At 35.3% G+C, this 19,243-nt stretch overlaps 1 protein-coding gene across 2 annotated transcripts; it reads left to right on the forward strand.

Moving 5' to 3' along the window:
* Nucleotides 1–9,143: 9,143 nt before the first annotated feature.
* Nucleotides 9,144–12,827, forward strand: LOC149202489 (uncharacterized). Of its 2 annotated transcripts, none has more exons than XM_089399999.1 (3): nt 9,144–10,737; nt 12,069–12,197; nt 12,326–12,827. In XM_089399999.1, exons 1-3 carry the CDS (start codon nt 10,735–10,737, stop codon nt 12,740–12,742), a joined length of 549 nt encoding a protein of 182 aa, XP_089256125.1. In that variant the 5' UTR covers nt 9,144–10,734; the 3' UTR covers nt 12,743–12,827. The 2 variants fall into 2 exon arrangements, 1 of the variants encoding a protein (XP_089256125.1); XR_016253528.1 differs by having other exon boundaries at nt 9,146–10,737; nt 12,069–12,213.
* Nucleotides 12,828–19,243: the final 6,416 nt, after the last annotated feature.

Below are 19,243 nucleotides of genomic sequence, written 5' to 3' on the forward strand. Positions count from 1 at the left end.
TGCCGAGTTTTGGCCTTTCAGCTCGTTAAAAGGACGGGAAGAGCTATCCCTCCTATAGATTTTAATCTTTTTGGACCTGAGGGATTATTGCACAAAAAGATCGAGCGCTTGTCTAGTTCGGCTCGATAAAGATATCGAACATTCATCCCTTCTGTATTGTTTTATACTTTTTCGAACTTAAGGGATTAGATGACGAAAAAGGACCCCTGGAGTCCACTTTATGTACCCTTTTCAGACTCTCTAAAAATGAAAAGGACCGAGTTGTCTTTGTCGTTGGGCTCGTTAAAAATATTATATAGCGACAAACTTGTCTTTAGACGAGAACGAGTTTCCCTATCGTTAAGCTCGTTAAAACATAGCGATGGGCTTGCCCGAAGGGCAGGTTATAGAACAAGCATATGTTATCCTCCTCAAGCTTGACAAAAATAAAGAGGTACTGGTCAGAAATGACTGGGGAAAAATTGGGAAGAACCTCAAAGCTTAATGGTAGCAAGTCGCTCTTGAACATGACACTTTTGCCTCCGTAAATATCGGGTTGGGTTATTATCATTCACCGGTCCCTTCACCATGGTCTCGCCATACCATCCATACATGGGGTAATGCTACCGATCCATCACATCAGTGTCGTTATATGTTCAAGAGATGTCATTGAGAAAGTGTCAACCGGGTCCCATCCACTACCATACATCATCTTTCATCCTTCCATGACCGCCACCCTGAATCATATTTCACAGATCGTTTTCACCATCATCACTAGCTCCATTCTGTGTCACTGGTGTGGGATTCATTAAGGCCCTCCTTTGACGGATCACTTCTTGTCGACATCAGCTCATTATCCAAGAAGTTGATCTAGGAACACCCCCTCAGTACTTTGAAGCTTGCATGCCTCAATGGCAAGTTTCTCACTTCCGGCGATAGGTATACATTAATGACCTTCGACCAGGAGACTTTGTGTGGTGTTCGACGTCAGATCCTATATTCACGCCACGTGAATTGTGCTGCAGTACCTTGAGGGTCATCATCATTATCGGTGATTCCTCTCGCGCTTGTTAACAGTTTACATTATTGACTGGTAATCAAGCGATGTCTTTCCATGTTCGACTTCAAGAAATTCTCACATGGATCAACTTGTACTAGAGTGAAGATCGGACAAGTTTGAAGACCCCGGATCTAGTTTCATCCATCCGGGCTGCGATATATATTCAGGAGATAAAAACATAGACATGTGCAGCAGATGATCATCCTACTAAAAGGATGATAATTAAAAGCAGAGAATTATCAGTCTATTATCAGACGATCATCTGTTTATGTACAGCAAATGTATTTATAAAGCTGAGCATGGGAAATGCCCGCATCAGCTAGATCATGAAAAGAAAGTATGAAAAGATAATGTATTGTATTGTATTTTGTTACAGGTCACCTCCCGACGATTGAATGAACTTCGGATCCTCCTAATAAAGCATTTCACCCGATAAACGACCTCATACTTTAGGGGGCAACTGTTATAGACATTTTTGTGCCTTACAGCATAGAGCATGAAATGTCAATAATCTGAGGGATCCAAAGTCCCTAAACATGTTGTTCCTACCCCTAGAGGAACAAGGTCAGCAAACCACAGCACTTCAGATCAGTTCTCCACTGAAAAACACTCAAAAACAGGTCAATTTTGGATCAAAGCAGCTGCTCCACTAAGCATCTGCGCTGAATGTCAAAAGCTCTATGGTGTACCTGCGCTGCATAGCAAGTGCAACAAAGGCTACCTGCGCTGGGCGTACTTTGACATGTGGAGGAATCTTTTCTCAATGTGCCAGTGCCCAGGAAGCTTCCAAAATGACACTTGGATCAGAAGATTCGCCTAATGATGAGTTAAGAGCTTCTAAAACTCCAAGTGGAAGGTAGAAACTCCGAGTGGACTCAAGGACTGAAGAACAACTGGAGTTGAAGAGGACAACAAGTCACACATCAAGCTGACTTATCTTCACTCCAAAACTCTATATAAGGATCTCATCCCATGGGATCTAGGGGGGCGGAATTTAGTGCAAAGAATTGTTGTTGGTTTACAGTTGTGAGTATTGGGTGATTGCTTGAGGGAGGTGAAGAGGAGATTTCTTTCCGTCGGGAAGGTGATGCTGGATTGGACCTCTTACGGTTGTATCACCGCCTGAACCTTACTTCCTTATATTAATAAAGCATTTGAGGTTCTTCTATTCGCATGTGTTTCAATGGTGTATTGTCTTACTTGCGTATTTGATTTATGCTAATCCTTGAATCAATTATGAATGCATGCTTCTTGTAGTTTCCTTTTCTCATCTTGTTTGCAGGATCTCGTGTAGCTGGGCCCGTGAGAAGACTTGGAGCTGGGAGCAAGCGGCAAATAGAGGAGATTGGATCGACCATTTGCGCAAGACATCGGTAAGTGGATCTCTTCCTTTCATCTCTTGCATGTCATAAAGAAGTAACTTTAGATAGCTTTGCTTCAGCTGTTGCTAAGGAACTATCACTCTTAGAGTGGGATAGGGTCATTCCGTGTTGGATACTTTTCCCCACAACAATGACCCATCCCACGGAGGGGGATTTATAGACCCTTTTGTAGATCTCCTTCACCTGGTGTTATCAATAAAATATTTACTATTCATTTTAAAATTCTTTCCATTTGGGCTATTACATTGGATATGTATTGTTGTTTGTTGTTTTGGATCGCATATGTTGTTTAGTTGCAAGTTTTTCTAGTTTTATTAATGCATATCTGAAGCTTAAGTAGCCACAAATTGTTGTTAGCGTCATGTGTCACGAGTGACTTAAGTAATATATTTTTAGTACACCTTCCAAGAAATTTCATACTAACAATAAGAAACCCCACGTATATGTAACTTACAACCATGCAATAAAACCATTGATTATGATTTTACATGCTAATTTTTATGATGTTGTTGATTGTGGCTTCTACCATCGTATATAGAATAATGTTCAAAACGCAGAAGAAGAGATATTGTCATTCCCTCCCTATGATAGCATAAAATGATTATTGGAGGGAGGGGTTGAGGCTACAATTATTCATTTATTTTTAATTTTTTTGCTTATGGGCAAGCAATAAATAATATATACTTGGCTTAGTTCGTAGATTCCATATTATTATGTTTGAAGAATCAATGTCCATTAGTTTTTTATGACTTTGATTATAATTATGTCCATCAGGGGTCACAACTATATGAATGTTAGGATATGATTCACTACAAGTAGTATGTATGTATTTATGTTGGACAAGGCAATTATCCATTTTGCATCACACTTTCTCTTTCACTTCATTAAAATTTATTACATGTATTTTTCTTTTTTCTTTATAAATTCCCAAAACCTTATTTTCCTAAAATAAGCACCATACCTTCACAAACTCAAGCTAAATATCCTAAACATAAAACTAAGGGAATCAAAAGCTAGCAGGCTAAATTGGTATTATGTGTACCATTGAATTATCTGCACTTTGTTGCTTTATTACATATAACTCAATACTTCATTAAATGATAATACAATTTGTAATAAATTGTGGACTCCACTAAAAAATTCCTATGAGTCTATCATCATTCTCCAATTCATAGGCAAGTCACGACCCAACCCTAGTTGCCTTTTTTGTTACATATAATCCATTTATTTACATCCTAATAGTCACAAGAGGGACTTATAAGGAGTATAATTATCATAATGAAATCACTATTAAAAGAAATCACAAGTAAATGTATAAAAGGCTAACAAAACATTAAGAACATAATAGTATTCAAGACTAACAAGTTCATAATTTGGAATAAAAATGCTTCAAACACAAAGATTTTATAATGTTTAAGTTTGATAAATACAATCATTGAGATTCTCTCCACTACTATGATATAATTCTTGGAGTTCTACAAAGATATTTCCTTCTTATAAATGTAGTTATAAAGTTAGGCATTTACCATAAACACACTATAAAACCAAATAATTTTTCACCAAAATTATTTTATATTCATACTTTCTCTTTTTCTAAATTGTCACTAGAACTTTCATGTATTTTTCCTTTTTCTTTTGTAATTTCAAATTCTTATTTTGTGGAAGGAACACCCTAATTTCATAAACTCTTAATTATACTAAACACAAAATTGAGGAAAGTCAAAACCTTGTATGTTCAGTTGGTACTATATATAACATGAATTATTTTATTACTTATGTTTATATATGCTTTAATAATTCATTGGATTCCAAGAGAAGCCTTTAGCTAACATGGACTCCATCCAAATATAATTTGGTAAAATTATTTTCAATAATGCTTAAGCGGTGTTGGGTGGTTGATCTTTTCAATATAAATGAATCCAGTTCAAAAGAAGGTACTCATCCTCATCCATAATGGAGAGCATGTCCACAAGTCTCTCATTATTCTCCCACACATACATGAGGCCTAGTCCAATTCTAATCCTCTTTTTCCCTATGTAAAATATAAGTGTTTTCATCTCGAGAGGCATATGAGAGACTAGTAAGGGGTTTCATATGTTAGAATTCTCAATATTGTTAAAAGGAACACTTAAGGAGATTTTTGATGGAGCCAATTTAGATTCATGAATATTTATTTTGTATCACTATCTCTTTGGTTCATAAAAGTTAGTTCTCTTTCGTAATTATGGTCAGTAACTCTTGTGAAAGCAAGCTTTCTATTGTTTGAAAACCTATGTTGTTACTTGAAAATCATAACATGTCATTGAGACTAAATGTATTGGATTTGATAAAGATTAATTTAGGACTATCGATAACTTTGGAGGACTATTATGTACAAGACCTAGAATCATACTATTATGGGAAAGACCTAAGATCAAACCACAATGGCTACCACTATATGGGAAAGACCTATGATCCTAAGATCAAATCACAATGGTTGCATCTATATGGGCAAGACATAAGATCAAATCACAATCGCTACCACTATTTACCTCTATATCAATATTCAAATTTAATCTCTAGAGAATAGAACAATGGTAGAGGGGGGATTAAACCCACTAGCTACCACCCAAGCTATTATCCTTTGACAAATTAATTTAGGTCTCATTACACTAGTATATTTAACTTAATTTGTAAATTAAAACACAATAACAAACTTATAGTCTCTGAAAAAGAATAAGGATCGCAAGGGTCATAGTTTCTGAATAAGACTAAGAATCGCAAGGCTCATAGTCTTTGAATAAGAATAAGAATCGCAAGGCTCCTAAGTATCACATGGTTCCTAAGCATTGTTTGAATAAGAAAAAATTTCAGGCTACTAATAAGCAGGTTAACGAGTAGTTCAATAAGTCACATGGATAAAGATTTAGGCCATTCTTATCTAGATTGTGGTATGAAATGAAGTTATTTTTTTCATTTCAGTCATATCCATCAAATTTCTAAATATTCTCGACATCATTAAGTTTAATAATCCATATGTATGTCTTTCCCATATTTACTCCTACCGAGAAACTCTACTACAACATCTACTTGTACCTCTTTTCTAGCCAATATGAATCACTTGAAGACTATTCATGACCTGTAAAGCGTATAATAAGTATGCTAGCAAGTAAAATAAGTATTGTTAGTTAAAGTAAAACAAGTCAAAATAAGACTAGTTCGCATGCAAGTTTTTTGTTTTATGTATCTGGGCACCTGCACCTGAAATCTTGAACGAAGCTAATTGGGGAACTTAGATTGGAGACATGGTACAATTAGAATAGTAGGGTGGAATTTAGCATGATAAACATTTCAACACAATAACTATCTTTGTATTTACACAGGAATTTTGGGGCTCTAAGGATGTCACTACTCCCTTTCTATAAAAATAACTAGCATGCCACATGGGTATAATCCATAGATTATTGGAATTGCAACGATGAGAGAACCACTATATTGAGTCACAGGTCACCCATCACAATTATCTCATTCGTCGTAGGTCACCAATCACAATGATTCAATGAGATTGTCTTCCCTTGTGATCTCTCACATTGTGCTTCGCCACGAATGGACGTTGGTGTTCCATCCAATCATTGATGAGTACAAATTTTGTATACTCATTTGTAGATTCATTAATATTATATACACTAGAATATATTTAGTTAGGTGAGACAATTCAAATATTTTTAAAATTGTAGGCTAATGAGGCCACAATTTTGCTTGGTAAACTATGGAAATTCTAGTAGGATTATGAGAAAATCTCGCATAAGTTTTTGGAAATCCGGGTTATAGTTGTTAAGATTAAGGGTTTTGGGTGCCCCAAGGGTTCTTAATGGTGCTGAATCTATTTCCACCATGAAAAAACTGATTCAAACACTCCCAAGATTAGATTTCTTGAAAAAAATTCCCTTGTTTCCTGCGAAAATTTCGTCATCCGAGCGAAATTGTGGCCACCATAGACAACGCCATTTGTAAATCTATACTAAATCCATCATAGATAAATGTATTATTTCAGATTTACAATTCATTGACTGTATATAATTTGACAATCAAGGTACTCACCAACAAGGATGGAATTTGATAGGCGAAATTGATATTATAAATAGGCATAAAATTTGATGGATAAATTCCCAACCACAAGATGATTTAACCATATTTTAAATTATATAGTTCGTTCCTCATTAGCTTAGTATTTGTTTATTATATGTATAAAAAATTGATCAAGAGTTTCAATAGCCATGGACATGAGAGAAATTATTGAAACACTATATCATAAAGAAGGATAGAATTTAATGAGCAAATTTCATATCACAGTGTGATTTAACTGTCATTTAAATTATTAGTACTTATAAGAAAAAATTGTAAACCCTGAATTTGATGGATAGTATGATTTTGAAATTCCTATCTTGATCGCAAACAAAAGATTTCATATACATAAGTATACCATCCCTCTTGGATGTTTACAACTAATATCAATCATATATGGTAAACATTATGCAACTTATCACAAACTCACTAATATTATAAATGTTGAAAGATAAATCATCCTAGTGATATATAATATCAATAAGTTTATAGCTAGATGATTATTGATAGTTATTATATATGACGTGAACATTTACTGAGAAAATGGACAATATTCATGGAATTGCAATGGGGCGTTTTGTGTTTATTGATTATCATTTTATATCATGTCAATAGACATGATACCCATACACATAGGAAAAATGTATATAGATTTTTCAATAGAATATACTTTCTTTTTCATTTTTATAAAAATTGGATAACAATATAACATTTTGTTTGTTTGGTCAGTGTGGTGGTTTTTTATTGAATCTTATTAGAACTAATTTAAGTTGTAAAAGTATTAAAATTCATAGAGTATATATGAAATTGTAATGACATATTGAGTGTTTATTGATTATCATTTTACATCATGTCAATAGACATGATACCCATACATATAAGAAAAATGTATATAGAGTTTTCTATGGAATATACCTTTTTCTTCATTTTTATAGCAAGTGGGATAACAATATAACATTTTGTTTGTTTGGTCATTGTGGTGGTTTTTGATCCAATCTTATTAGAATTAATTTACAAAATTCATGGAGTATATAATTAAATGCAATAAGGGTTTTCAAAATTGTTGAATCTATTTGTAAATCCACAATTGAAATTTTAGAAATTTTGCCTTGAGAAAAAAACATTTCCACTATCTGAAGCTGCAAGATTTAGTTTGAAACCAAAGGACATAGCAAAAAAGTTATACATATAAGAAAAATGTATATAGAGTTTTCTATGGAATATACCTTTTTCTTCATTTTTATAGCGAGATAACAATATAACATTTTGTTTGTTTGATCACTGTGGTGGTTTTTTATCGAATCTTATTAGAATTAATTTATAAAATTCATAGAGTATATAATTAAATGCAATAAGGGTTTTCAAAATTGTTGAATCTATTTGTAAATCTACATTTTAAATTTTAAATTTTTCACTGAGAAAAAACATTTCCACTATCTGAAGCTGCAAGATTTAGTTTGAAACCAAAGGACATAGCAAAAAAGTTAAAGCGATTTAATGTGTGAAGACAACATAAGCGCGATTTTCTGACATGTCTCTGATTTGTCTATATAGGAGTTCTAGGACCACTAATAAGAAAGGCATGAAATGAGTGGGACTATGTATCTCCTATCTGATGCCGGAAATAAATAGTAGATAAATCATATATCAACTGCTCAATTATACACTCAAGATACATATCCACCAACCATATCCCACTGTTCACGAGATGCATTTATTATGTTCTCAAGTACAAGACTCAAACAACATTGACTCCTCTTCCTAATACATCACCTTATATTTAACTCTATTTTCCCACAATATTGTATTCTTTCACATTTTCATATGGAAGGTGACACAGAAAGCACATAAGAAAACGACTGAAAAACACAGAAGAAGAAACATGACATATATTTACTGGTAATATCTATATTTTTCATTTTTATCTAGATTGTAATATGAAATGAAATTAAAATTTTGGGGTATTCCGTATCTGTGAATTTTCGGACGTGACATGTCTATGGATGGTGACACATAGACTAGGCCAGGCTTATTTATTAAATTATCGAGTCATTAATACTAGGGCAGTTCACAGTCGGATAGTATATGTCTACAATTTGATAATATACTTGTTTCAATCTAATAGTAGATATATATACTTCCAGACATATATTTATGGTTCAATAGATTTAGAAATATTAGTTACCCATAAATATCATGGATATTTTGCACCCTACATTAATTGAAAGTTTCATTTTCCATAATTGTACGCCTCTCTTTATTTGCAATCAATTCTTCCCTGGTCTCCCCGAGTTGATTTGAATTTTATATTTGTTGCTTTCCGGGTTGAGTTGAATTTTCACATGTGAATCTCGACACTGGGTGCATTGAGAAGTGGGTCTTACTGCAGGGATTTTCAAATATTTTCAATGATATTGTCGTGCTGAAGGAAGTGAAGCGAGGCTGCCATCTGGCTTTTGTTTTGCTGCCACTGTCAATCAAGATTTTTTCGATTATATTAAATATAAGAATCCTTGGAGGATGTATAGATCCGGAGTAGTCTACCCAGGCGGAAGAATGGCCCGGTTTCCGTCGCCGCTCGGAAAAACCTCCGGCTCCGGCCACCGGAAATTCCTCAGCCTAGCTCCGCCACCCTCCGCAAAGCTCCGCCACCCTCCGCGAGCTCCGCCCAGCTCCGCCATCCTACGCATTTAATGACGACGTCCCTCCGCATTTAATGAAAACATCTGACAGGGGTTCCATCGCGTCTTGCCGCCATTCACACCTCAATTCGAATTTGGAATTTGGGAATTAACCGCTGGCTGCATTCCCCTGCAGCTCATCACCATCACCAGGTCACCACAACAAGCAGAAACCGAAACCCTCCAGCGTTAAGCAGAATCTCCGAGTTGAATGATGACAAACTGTAAGGGAGGTTACCAAGCCCGCAGTGAAACCATGGCTCCATAAGACCCTTAATCATGATGAAGGGCGAGGTAACATTACCAACCTGCAATGACATTTCCCAAAACCGCCAAGGAAACTGGAAGGAGGAATGAAACGAACTACACGAATGAGTTCGAAGAGGGAAAAGTAACCCACCAGTTTGCAAACGGAAGAAGGGAACGTCGGACTGCAAGGAAAGGCAAACCAGGGGTCACATATTGACATGCTTCAGTTCGGGATACTGTATGATGCATAGATCAGTTTTCATTAGTGTTCCAAATGCTCAAGAAACAACGTTTAACATCATAGTTTTTCAAGGTTACTATCTAATCAAAACAAGGTGTCAACTTGTCATGAATAGGCTTAGAAACTGCACTGAAACAATCAATAAAAAGATGAATTCTTCAGACTTGTTTCCTGAGGAAACCCTAGACCAAGCAACCTACAGAATTAGAGTTTGATTTCATTTTGTTACAGGTCTGATTACAGTTGAAGGAGCGAGGTCCTAGTATTCTTTAAAAAAAAGGTGTTTACATTGAAAAGTTTTCCAGTATTTTGTTTCTGAGCTGAAACTAGGCTGTCTTGAATCGAATGTCCTGGAGCTCTGTCTCTCTGGGCGGGCTATATATAAATGTATTTGGTTGGATATAGGCTACCATCATTGACAGATTTGCGTTATCCAATACACCAACGAGTCAACCAAACGAGATTACATCCTAGAGAGTCAGCAGATCTTTCAAACTCTAAAGGATAACCTTAAAACGCTTCAAGCTACGATGAAATGAAGGGGAGACCAGCATTGATCCGAACTAGAATTTGCAATCAGAGATCCTTATGAACAGACCACTTTTATGAAAAAGGTATGTAAGAAACTATCTTCTGAGTGTTATGGTCCCTTCGCAATCCTTCAGCAAGTTGAATGAGTAGCCTATTCTCTACAATTACTAGCAAGCGTCAAGGTACATAACCCATTCCATGTTTTTAATTTAAAGAAGGAAATTGCAGAGGATTTGATAGTTTCATAAGATTTACCTCCCCTTGATGAGGAAGGAAAATTGATCCTGATAGATGAGCATATCCTGGTTTCCAAAGATGAAAGGTTAAGAAACAGGGTTCTTAAAAATATCTGGTGCAGTGCAAAGATCTGCCCATTGAAGATGCCCCTTGGAAGGAACCTAACAGCTGCCAACATCCTTCATTGGTTACATTGATACAAACACATTCAAGAGAGCCAGACTTCCAATGAGCTCAATTCGTCTCACAAGCAAAACCAGAGCCAAATAAATGGTAATTTGAATTTACTGATGAAATTTCATGGTATGACATGTTAGTCAGAGGACTTTGTTTTCGTCGATTTAGAGGATTTTGTTAGCCAGCTCATCCAAGAAGTTCAAACCTCTTGTCTGAAATAAAAAATAATAGTTTTTGGTCAAATTAAAGCTAGAATTTAGTTTGTGGTTCTAGAATCGAACATAGCTGCATGCATTCAAAAACAAGGGTTTCTCTAAAATTAAATCTAGAGGTCTGGAACTTGAATCCAATGTAGTTGCAAGAGTTCAAAAACAAGACTTTTCCTAAACCTAGAGCTAGAATTGTGGAGCTTGAATGCAACGTCGTACTTATGGCTCTCACCTCGTTTCTTGACAACAACTGTGTTATACAGAAAAAATTTGGTCTAGCTGAACAAACACTATATTCATTCAAGATTAGTTTGTCTTTACATTTGGGAGGTGAGTGGCTCACCTGAAAGCTTTGGTTATTCTGTTTATTTATTGTGTATGTGATTGGAAGTTTAGTCTTAAATTTCTTCAATTTTTCGCTCTAAATTGTCTTCCCAAGCTTTTTAGTTCATAATCAAGTACTCAGCATTCCATCTTTCCTATGAGATTTTAAGGAAAATATATTGCGTGAATGTTTGCTGGATGGATGCTTTGTTTGTCCAACTCAGTTAGAAAAAAAAAAAAGTAGATCTGAAAAGGTTTGAAAACACAATGTAGTTTAACTTTGGACTATTAAGGTTTGAAAACACACTGTAGTTTAACTTTGGACTATTAAGTGCACAACCGCAAATGATACTTCCCTTCATCCCATGGAAACTATCTAAATAAAGGATAAAATTAGACAGTAACCTGATACTGATTCTCATACAAACATCCCTGACAACCTTGAGACTTAGTTCAATCTCTAAAAGGGATCATCATTCTAAATTTAACACATCGGAAAATGGAAAAGGGTGATGCCAATGAAAATTTTCATTGATCTTATACAGGCTAACGATGTTCATTCATTTATAGGTCAGTGGAGAGGTGACCATATTTCTTTAGTGCAGATGATAAGCTTAATCTGAAAATGAGGAACCCTTTCATGCAATACAGAGCATTCTCTACTTTTTCATAAATTTTCAATCTCATCTAGTGTTCTGATTTTCTACAGAAGGAACGTTTATGGTTATACTAATGTATAATAGTTCCGGCACTGTTTTCAGTTCCTAACATAAACTATTAAGAGGTGTTGGTTTTACAGCCTTCCCTTGTCAGTCTGTTCTGCCTAGACACTTGCAATAATGTTTGTTAAAGTCCTATAGCAGTGGCGTAACTTGTACTTAACTGTAATTTCAGGAAAAGGACATAGCTGCAGCTGCAGGGAAGCTTGCAGAGTGCCAGGAAACTATACTTGTTCTTAGTAAGCAGTTGAAGGCCCTTGCTTGCCCAGTGGACACCATGGAATTTCCATACGAGGCAGAAAAGGTATAGTCAGGAAAAGGTACATCTTTCACTCTAGTGTGAGATCTGTTTTGCTAATAAGAACCAGTTGAGACTAGAGATTCAAAGCATGCTGAAAAGAGCCTGACAAATTGTCAATTTTTCTATGGCAGAGAGCTGAAAGGGACCAAAGATATGAACTGGATGCTCCTTGGAGTCCTCATAGCCAAAGTGCTTCATGGGCATCAGAACCTGAGAATATCAGCACAGCAAATGGCAGAGGACGTGCTAGTGAGTGGACTAGTGAATCTGGGCTTGCTGCTTCTGATCTATATAAAGTGAACGTACCAGATTCACCAATTGTAGATTATTTGGATGGACGTTTAACAATGCATACCTACTCTGATACGGAAGAAAGCTCGCCAGCAGGGTCTCCAATGAAATCTACACAACAGAGAAACAAGTTCACATGTTTCTCATCAGGAAGTGAATTCCCAAAGTCTGTCAAAACATATGGAGGGGAGTCACCTACATCTTCTTCATCATTATCTTCTTTAGCATCCACTTTCTTTTCAAAGTCACGAGAGTAGCTTATGTAAATGTAAGCACTTTCATGTGCCAGAAGAAGTCACTAAATGGATAAGCAAGGAATTGGGAAAATTACAGCCCGTTTTGCTAGCATGGCTTGTGATGTGGCTATTGAGCGGCAATAGCCTTGCAATTAGAATGCCTGTTACCAAGAACTTCAATATTGTTACATTCAGTTTTGTATATTTACAGCTTTGGAATATAGCCTTCGTTTATACTGAAAACTTGTGGCCATTAATATACTGCTAACTAAACTTGATTTGTAGTTGTAGTTAGTTTGGAAGTTTAATCGAGTACTTGTGAAGAAAGAGTGAATTACCCGCCGGTTAGTTATATCGGTTATGGTTCCAAATAATGGTCATCATTATACCGTTTCCATGTATGTTGACTTTCTATATTAATGATTTGTTGATAAAAACAATTTGTTGATAAAAACAAAACTGAAGTGGATAATTTGATGTGGATTTTGGATAAAACGGTAGTGGGTGGATTTTTAGGAATAGTTCGATGTTGATTCTGTTAGAATAATCAAAGTTTGGAACAGTGCTTGTTTATGCCATTTTAAATGGGTTTGAAAGCTTTTGCCGGGAAATATTGTGACAAGTGAGCGAGTTAATCACTGGGTGTGAATCTTTGAATATTATAAAAAATATATGAACCTCAAAGGATCTGATTTTTCTTTGTTCTTCGTTTATTTCTCTTAGTGCTTGATTAATTGAAGTTTAAAACAAGTTTGTTCACCTTTAATTCTCAGTGTTTCCAATCAAGCTGCAATACCAGATTAAATTAAAAATGCAGCAGATGAAATAAAACAAATCTAAATTAATGGTAGATCTCTTACTAGAAATGGGTGTGATTCTTTGAGTATTATAAAAAATATTTGAACATCAAAGGATCTGAATTTTCTTGGTTCTTCGTTTATTTCTCTTATGCTTTGATTGATTGAGGTTTAACTAGTTTATAAGTTTGTTCATTCTCGGTGTTTCCATTTAAGCTGCAATACCAGATTCAAAATATAAAAATGCAGCAGATTAAATAAATTAAATTTAAATCAAGGGTAGATCTCTTAGTAGAAATGTGTGTGAATCTTTGAATATTATACGAAACATATGAACCTCAAAGGATCTGTTTTTTTCTTGGTTCTTCGTTTATTTCCCCTAGTGCTTGATTGATTGAAGTTCACCTTTAATTCTCAGTGTTTCCAACTAAGCTGTAATACTAGATTCAAAATATAAAAACGTTTATTTCTCTTAGTGCTTGATTGATTGAAGTTTAACTGGTTTATAAGTTTACCTTTAATTATTAGTGTTTCCAACTAAGCTGTAATACTGATTCAAAATATAAAAATGCAGCAGATAAATTAACTAAATCTAAATTAAATCGGTAAGAAGAGGGGAAAATCAAATCTAAATTAGATCTTACTGAAAATCCGGTAAGAAGATGCGAAATTGATGGACATTGCAAAATCTATCAGAAAAGAAATGTTAGAATCTGTTACCCTTACCTACATATACAGAAATGGCACATACGAATAAATCCCGATTACCCAATAAACTCTGTTTTAATGGCAAGTGAAAATATTCAATTTTCTGGTGCGCTTAGCGCAAAGAAAAATGGTGGAAACCCACCTTCTCAAACCCCTTCCTTTCGTTTTGAAGATGAATTTAAAACGGTAAAGTGGAATGTCCATTGTGTCATGACATTTTTCATGGACTCGTGGGTTTTCTGAAATTATTGCGATGTTTTACATAGATAAATGTATATAAAATTTGGTTAAGTTAATGACTATGCTATCTTAAACTTATTTATGTAATTTGGTTTAATAATTTGTATGATGTAAAATTTTGATATTAAGAAAGAGTGAGTAATGTAGAAATGAAGGCAAATTCAAACATTTTCACAATAAATTTGTGTTACAAAATTACTATCAAATAAAATTTTAAATTTTAAAATCTAATTATTATGCTTTGAGTTTTTTTTGAAATTTAGATTTGTTTCGAAATAATGAAGTATTATTAAATTATTGGAAAAAGAAAACAAATTAACTAAGTATTTAAATTTTGTTATATATATATATATATATATATATATATATATATATATATATATATATAGGTATATTGTGTTCAATTTGGTGGTAATAAGAAACTTTTGTGTTAATGTATAATTTGTTATGAAATTTTTAAAAAAACTATTATATTTCAAATTGATAAGATGGTGCCAAAAGATTGTTTATATAATTTTATAATAAATTTGAATTTAATACTAGCACAACCATATAAATTAAATGGTTGGTAGATGCTCATAAACATCAATCCATAATAAACATCAAAACACTTAGCTCATGATACATCTCATGTGGGTTAAAATTAATTTTTTTTATATAAAAGTGCTAACTTCATTTTAAATTATTATTATTATCATCATCATCATCATTATATATATATAAACATGGAATAATATAAATCACATAGAAACCTGAGGGTCGACGCCTTTCCAACCTCAATGCGGAAGATCGTGGCTTAGGAAATAATATTCTTAATCATTGAGATTTATCTCCACTTTACCATGTAGATTCTGACTCTATAAACAAGCTTTGTTACAATACCATGGGCTAATACCATGGCTTATGAATACTACATGCCCAAAAAATTGCAACTAACTCTATATGGCACTTGTTCATATGTCATTTATTGTAATTAATCAATTTAATTAAAATGGTAAAAAGGGCATAACTACTTTTGAATCTCAATCATTATTTTATGTGTATTGCTATGAATATTCCATAAAGGTTAAATCCATACCATTCACTTAATAATTATTTATAATTAAATTAAAATTCTTGAAACCTTATTCCAAAATAAACACGCGTATTAATAAAATAAATACATGAAATAAAATTAGATTTTGAAGATATATGTTTTGTGTTTATGAAAAATTTATATATCTATTTTAAAATAAAAATAATAATATATAAAATTTTATATAAAATATTATAACCTACATCTAATTCAAAAAAATGTAAAATATAATATATTTCACTCTATTATTATTTCATAAAATATGTTTCATTTTATTAATATTTAATTAATTTCTTTATTGTTTTTTCCCTACTAAAGATAACCATATTTTTTTCATATTTCTAAATAGAATACTATTATACACCCTTATTATGTGCATTTGTCAAGGATATGCCCACATCCTTGAGTGGCAAAAAACTCACAAAAATATATTTTCTTGTTAGATCTTCGACTTTTGTGATCCATATTTATAATAAAATTGTCTTTCAGATTAATCACATTCTTGAGATTTGGTCAACGTTTCGAACCAACTAATGTGGTTCATCCTCAGGACAAAGGTTCAAAACGTTGACCAAATCTCAAGAACCACATTATTTGGTTCGAAACGTCGACTAAATCTCAAGAATGTGATTAATCCAAAAGACAATCTTATTATATATATTTTCTTGTTTATATGCTTGCATTTTTGTATCAATAGATAAAGATACATAGGCTCTTACACACTTGTTATGTTCATTTTTCAAGGATTTTCCAACATCCTTTGAGTGAAAAAAAACTGAAAAAAAATATATTTTCTTATTTATATTGTTTCATTTTTGTATCAATAGATCAATATATATAGGCACTGTGAATTTTATCACGATAAAAAATGATTGTATTGATGAAGTGCTACAAGAAGTAAAAGCAGCATCCTTTAGGATACCACAGGATCCTTTCGACCTGATTCAGCCCGATTGGACTACTCAGCTGAGTCACGTGCTGGAATGCTATAACGTAACCATTGAAGAAGAAGATGAGGATCCGCGAAAGATTAACATCCCTGAAACAGAAGGTCACCGCGAGGTTGAAGGACCACAGTTTGAGAATCCTGATATAATTATGCCATTGAAAATGAAACAGGTATATATTGGTATGGAGGCTGACCCCAAATTTGTGAAGATTGGAGATTACTGGGATGGCGAAATGGTGGATAAGGTCGCTAAATTGCTCTGCGAATACCATAGTTTATTCCTTACTAAGTTTATGGATCTAAAAGGGATAATAGGAGACCTAGTGTGATGAAGATCACATTGAAGCCCGACGCGAAGCCAGTTAAGCAAAGACCTTACCATCTCAATCCGAAGTATAAGGATAAGGTCCGCTTAGAGCTAGAAAAGATGCTTACTGTTGGCATCATTGAGCCCGTGGAAGAATCTGATTGGGTAAGCCCAATGGTGGTACAGGAAAAGAAGTAGAAGGATGAAATAAGGATATGCGTATATCTCAGGAAGTTGAATGATGCTTGTGTACATGATCCTTTCCCGACATCATTCACTTATGAAGTGTTGGACAATGTAGGTGGCCAAGAAGGATATTCCTTCATTGATGGGTTCTTTGGGTACCATCAGATCAAAATCACGCCGGATGATAGGAGAAAGACGACCTTTGCGATTGAGTGGGGGTGTTTTTAGTACACTGTGATGCCTTTTGGATTGAAGAATGTGCCTGTAATTTTCTCGTGCGTAGTCATTGCGACATTCAAGGAATTTACTCATAAGTTCATGGAAGTGTAATTTGATGAATGGATTGTGTTTGACCTAGTGAAATGCCATGTCGCAAGTTTTCTCCTGATGCTAGATACCTGTCGAAGATACCAGGTCACGCTCAATTTCAAGAAGTGCCTATGTTGTGTTCTTTTTGGGACCTTGCTGGGTCATGTGGTTTGTAGACAGGGACTGATGGTACATCCCGCAAAGATCGTGGTGATACTCAACTTGGAAGCACTAAGGAGTGTGAAACAGTTGCGCGCTACCCTAAGACATACTAGATATTACAGAAAATTTATCAAGGGTTATGCCCAGATCACTGTGCCTATGGAGAAGTTGTTGAAGAAGGATGTCACGTTCTGTTGGAACAAGGACTGTAAGAAAAGCTTGGATGTATTGAAAGAAAATACAGTCACCACACTGATTCTAGTCTTCCCGGATTGGAAGTAGGACTTTAATGTACATGTCAACGCATCATGTATAGAGCTTGAAGCAGTATTGACACAGGCTAGCGGAGGAGACTTGGACCATCCTATAGCATTTGCAAGCAGAAGGTTATCCAAGGCGGAGAAGAACTATTCCACCACCAAGTGCGAAGAGTTAGCCATGGTATATGTGCTCTAGAAGTTTAGACACTATTTGCTAGGTGGCCATTTTAAAATGTATATAGATCATTCTGCATTGAAATACCTGGTCAATAAGCCTGTGTTGGGGGGGAGAATCTGCAGGTGGTTGTTATTATTCCAGGAGTATGATTTTAAAGTTATTGTGAAACCTAGATGGCTGAACACGAGACCAAACCATCTCTTGCGCATCGAAACAGGGGAAGAGTCCACTAATTTGCAGGGATTGCCTGATACGCAACTATTTGCAGTACATGGCGAGGATGGTCATTTTGAAGATATCATACACTTCCTAATGACAGGAACTGCCCCGGAAGGATACACCGTCCAGCAGAAGAAGGAGTTAGTGGTGTGCGCAGAAGATTTTTTTGTCATTGTTGGGCATCTGTACAAAATGGGGTCTGACGAGATATTGCAACGATATGTACTGAAGTTTGAAAGGAGCAGTATCCTCGCGGACGCTCATGGGGGCGCCATGGGAGGACATTATCTAGGGAGAGCGACTGCGCAGAAGATTCTACGCGCAAGGTTGTGGTGGCAAACCCTCCATCAGGATTCAAAGGCTTACTACAAAGCATGTGATGTGTGCCAAAGGACTGGCGGGCCATTGCGGAGGGATGAGCTGCCTCTAAATCTATAGATGATGTTACAACCCTTTGAGAAAAGGGTGATAGATTTTGTGGGACCCATTTAGCCCCAAGGGAAGAAGATGGGAGCGAGGTACATTATCACCGCAACGGAGTATTTGACTCAGTGGGCAAAGGAACAGCCAGTGAAGAATTGCATAGGCGCGACTATTGCAAAGTTCCTCTTTGAGTATGTATTGATGCAATTTGGGTGTCCAAAGATTTTGATGAGTGATCACGGTACACACTTTTTGAACGAGATGATCAGCGTGTTGATAGAGGAATTTCAGGTATATCACTAGAAAAGCACACCTTATCACTCGCGGGCTAACGGGACTATGGAAACATTCAATAAAGTACTGGAGAACATGTTGACCAAGGTTTGCAATGCTCAGCGAAGTGATTGGGACCTAGGCATACCCGCATTACTATGGGCCTATCAGACGACATGCAAGAATTTGACCAAACAAACACCCTTTAGGCTTGTATATGGTGTTGAAGCAGTGATGCCCATGGAATACATTGTGCCTAGTCTACGCATAGCAGCACTCACGGGTATGATGGGTCGCGTAGCCCTGGAAGAAAGGCTCGCGCATTTGACTAAGCTTGAGGAAGAAATATTTCTAGTTGGATTTCACAACCAGGTCCAAAAGCAGCGCAAAAAAGCATGGCATGATCAGCACATTAAGTTGCATATCTTTAAGGTAA

This window comes from Pinus tabuliformis, chromosome 2_1 (assembly GCF_031772625.1).
Source record: "Pinus tabuliformis cultivar Carrire ecotype Pingquan chromosome 2_1, CPIR1, whole genome shotgun sequence".
Lineage (NCBI taxonomy): Eukaryota > Viridiplantae > Streptophyta > Pinopsida > Pinales > Pinaceae > Pinus > Pinus tabuliformis.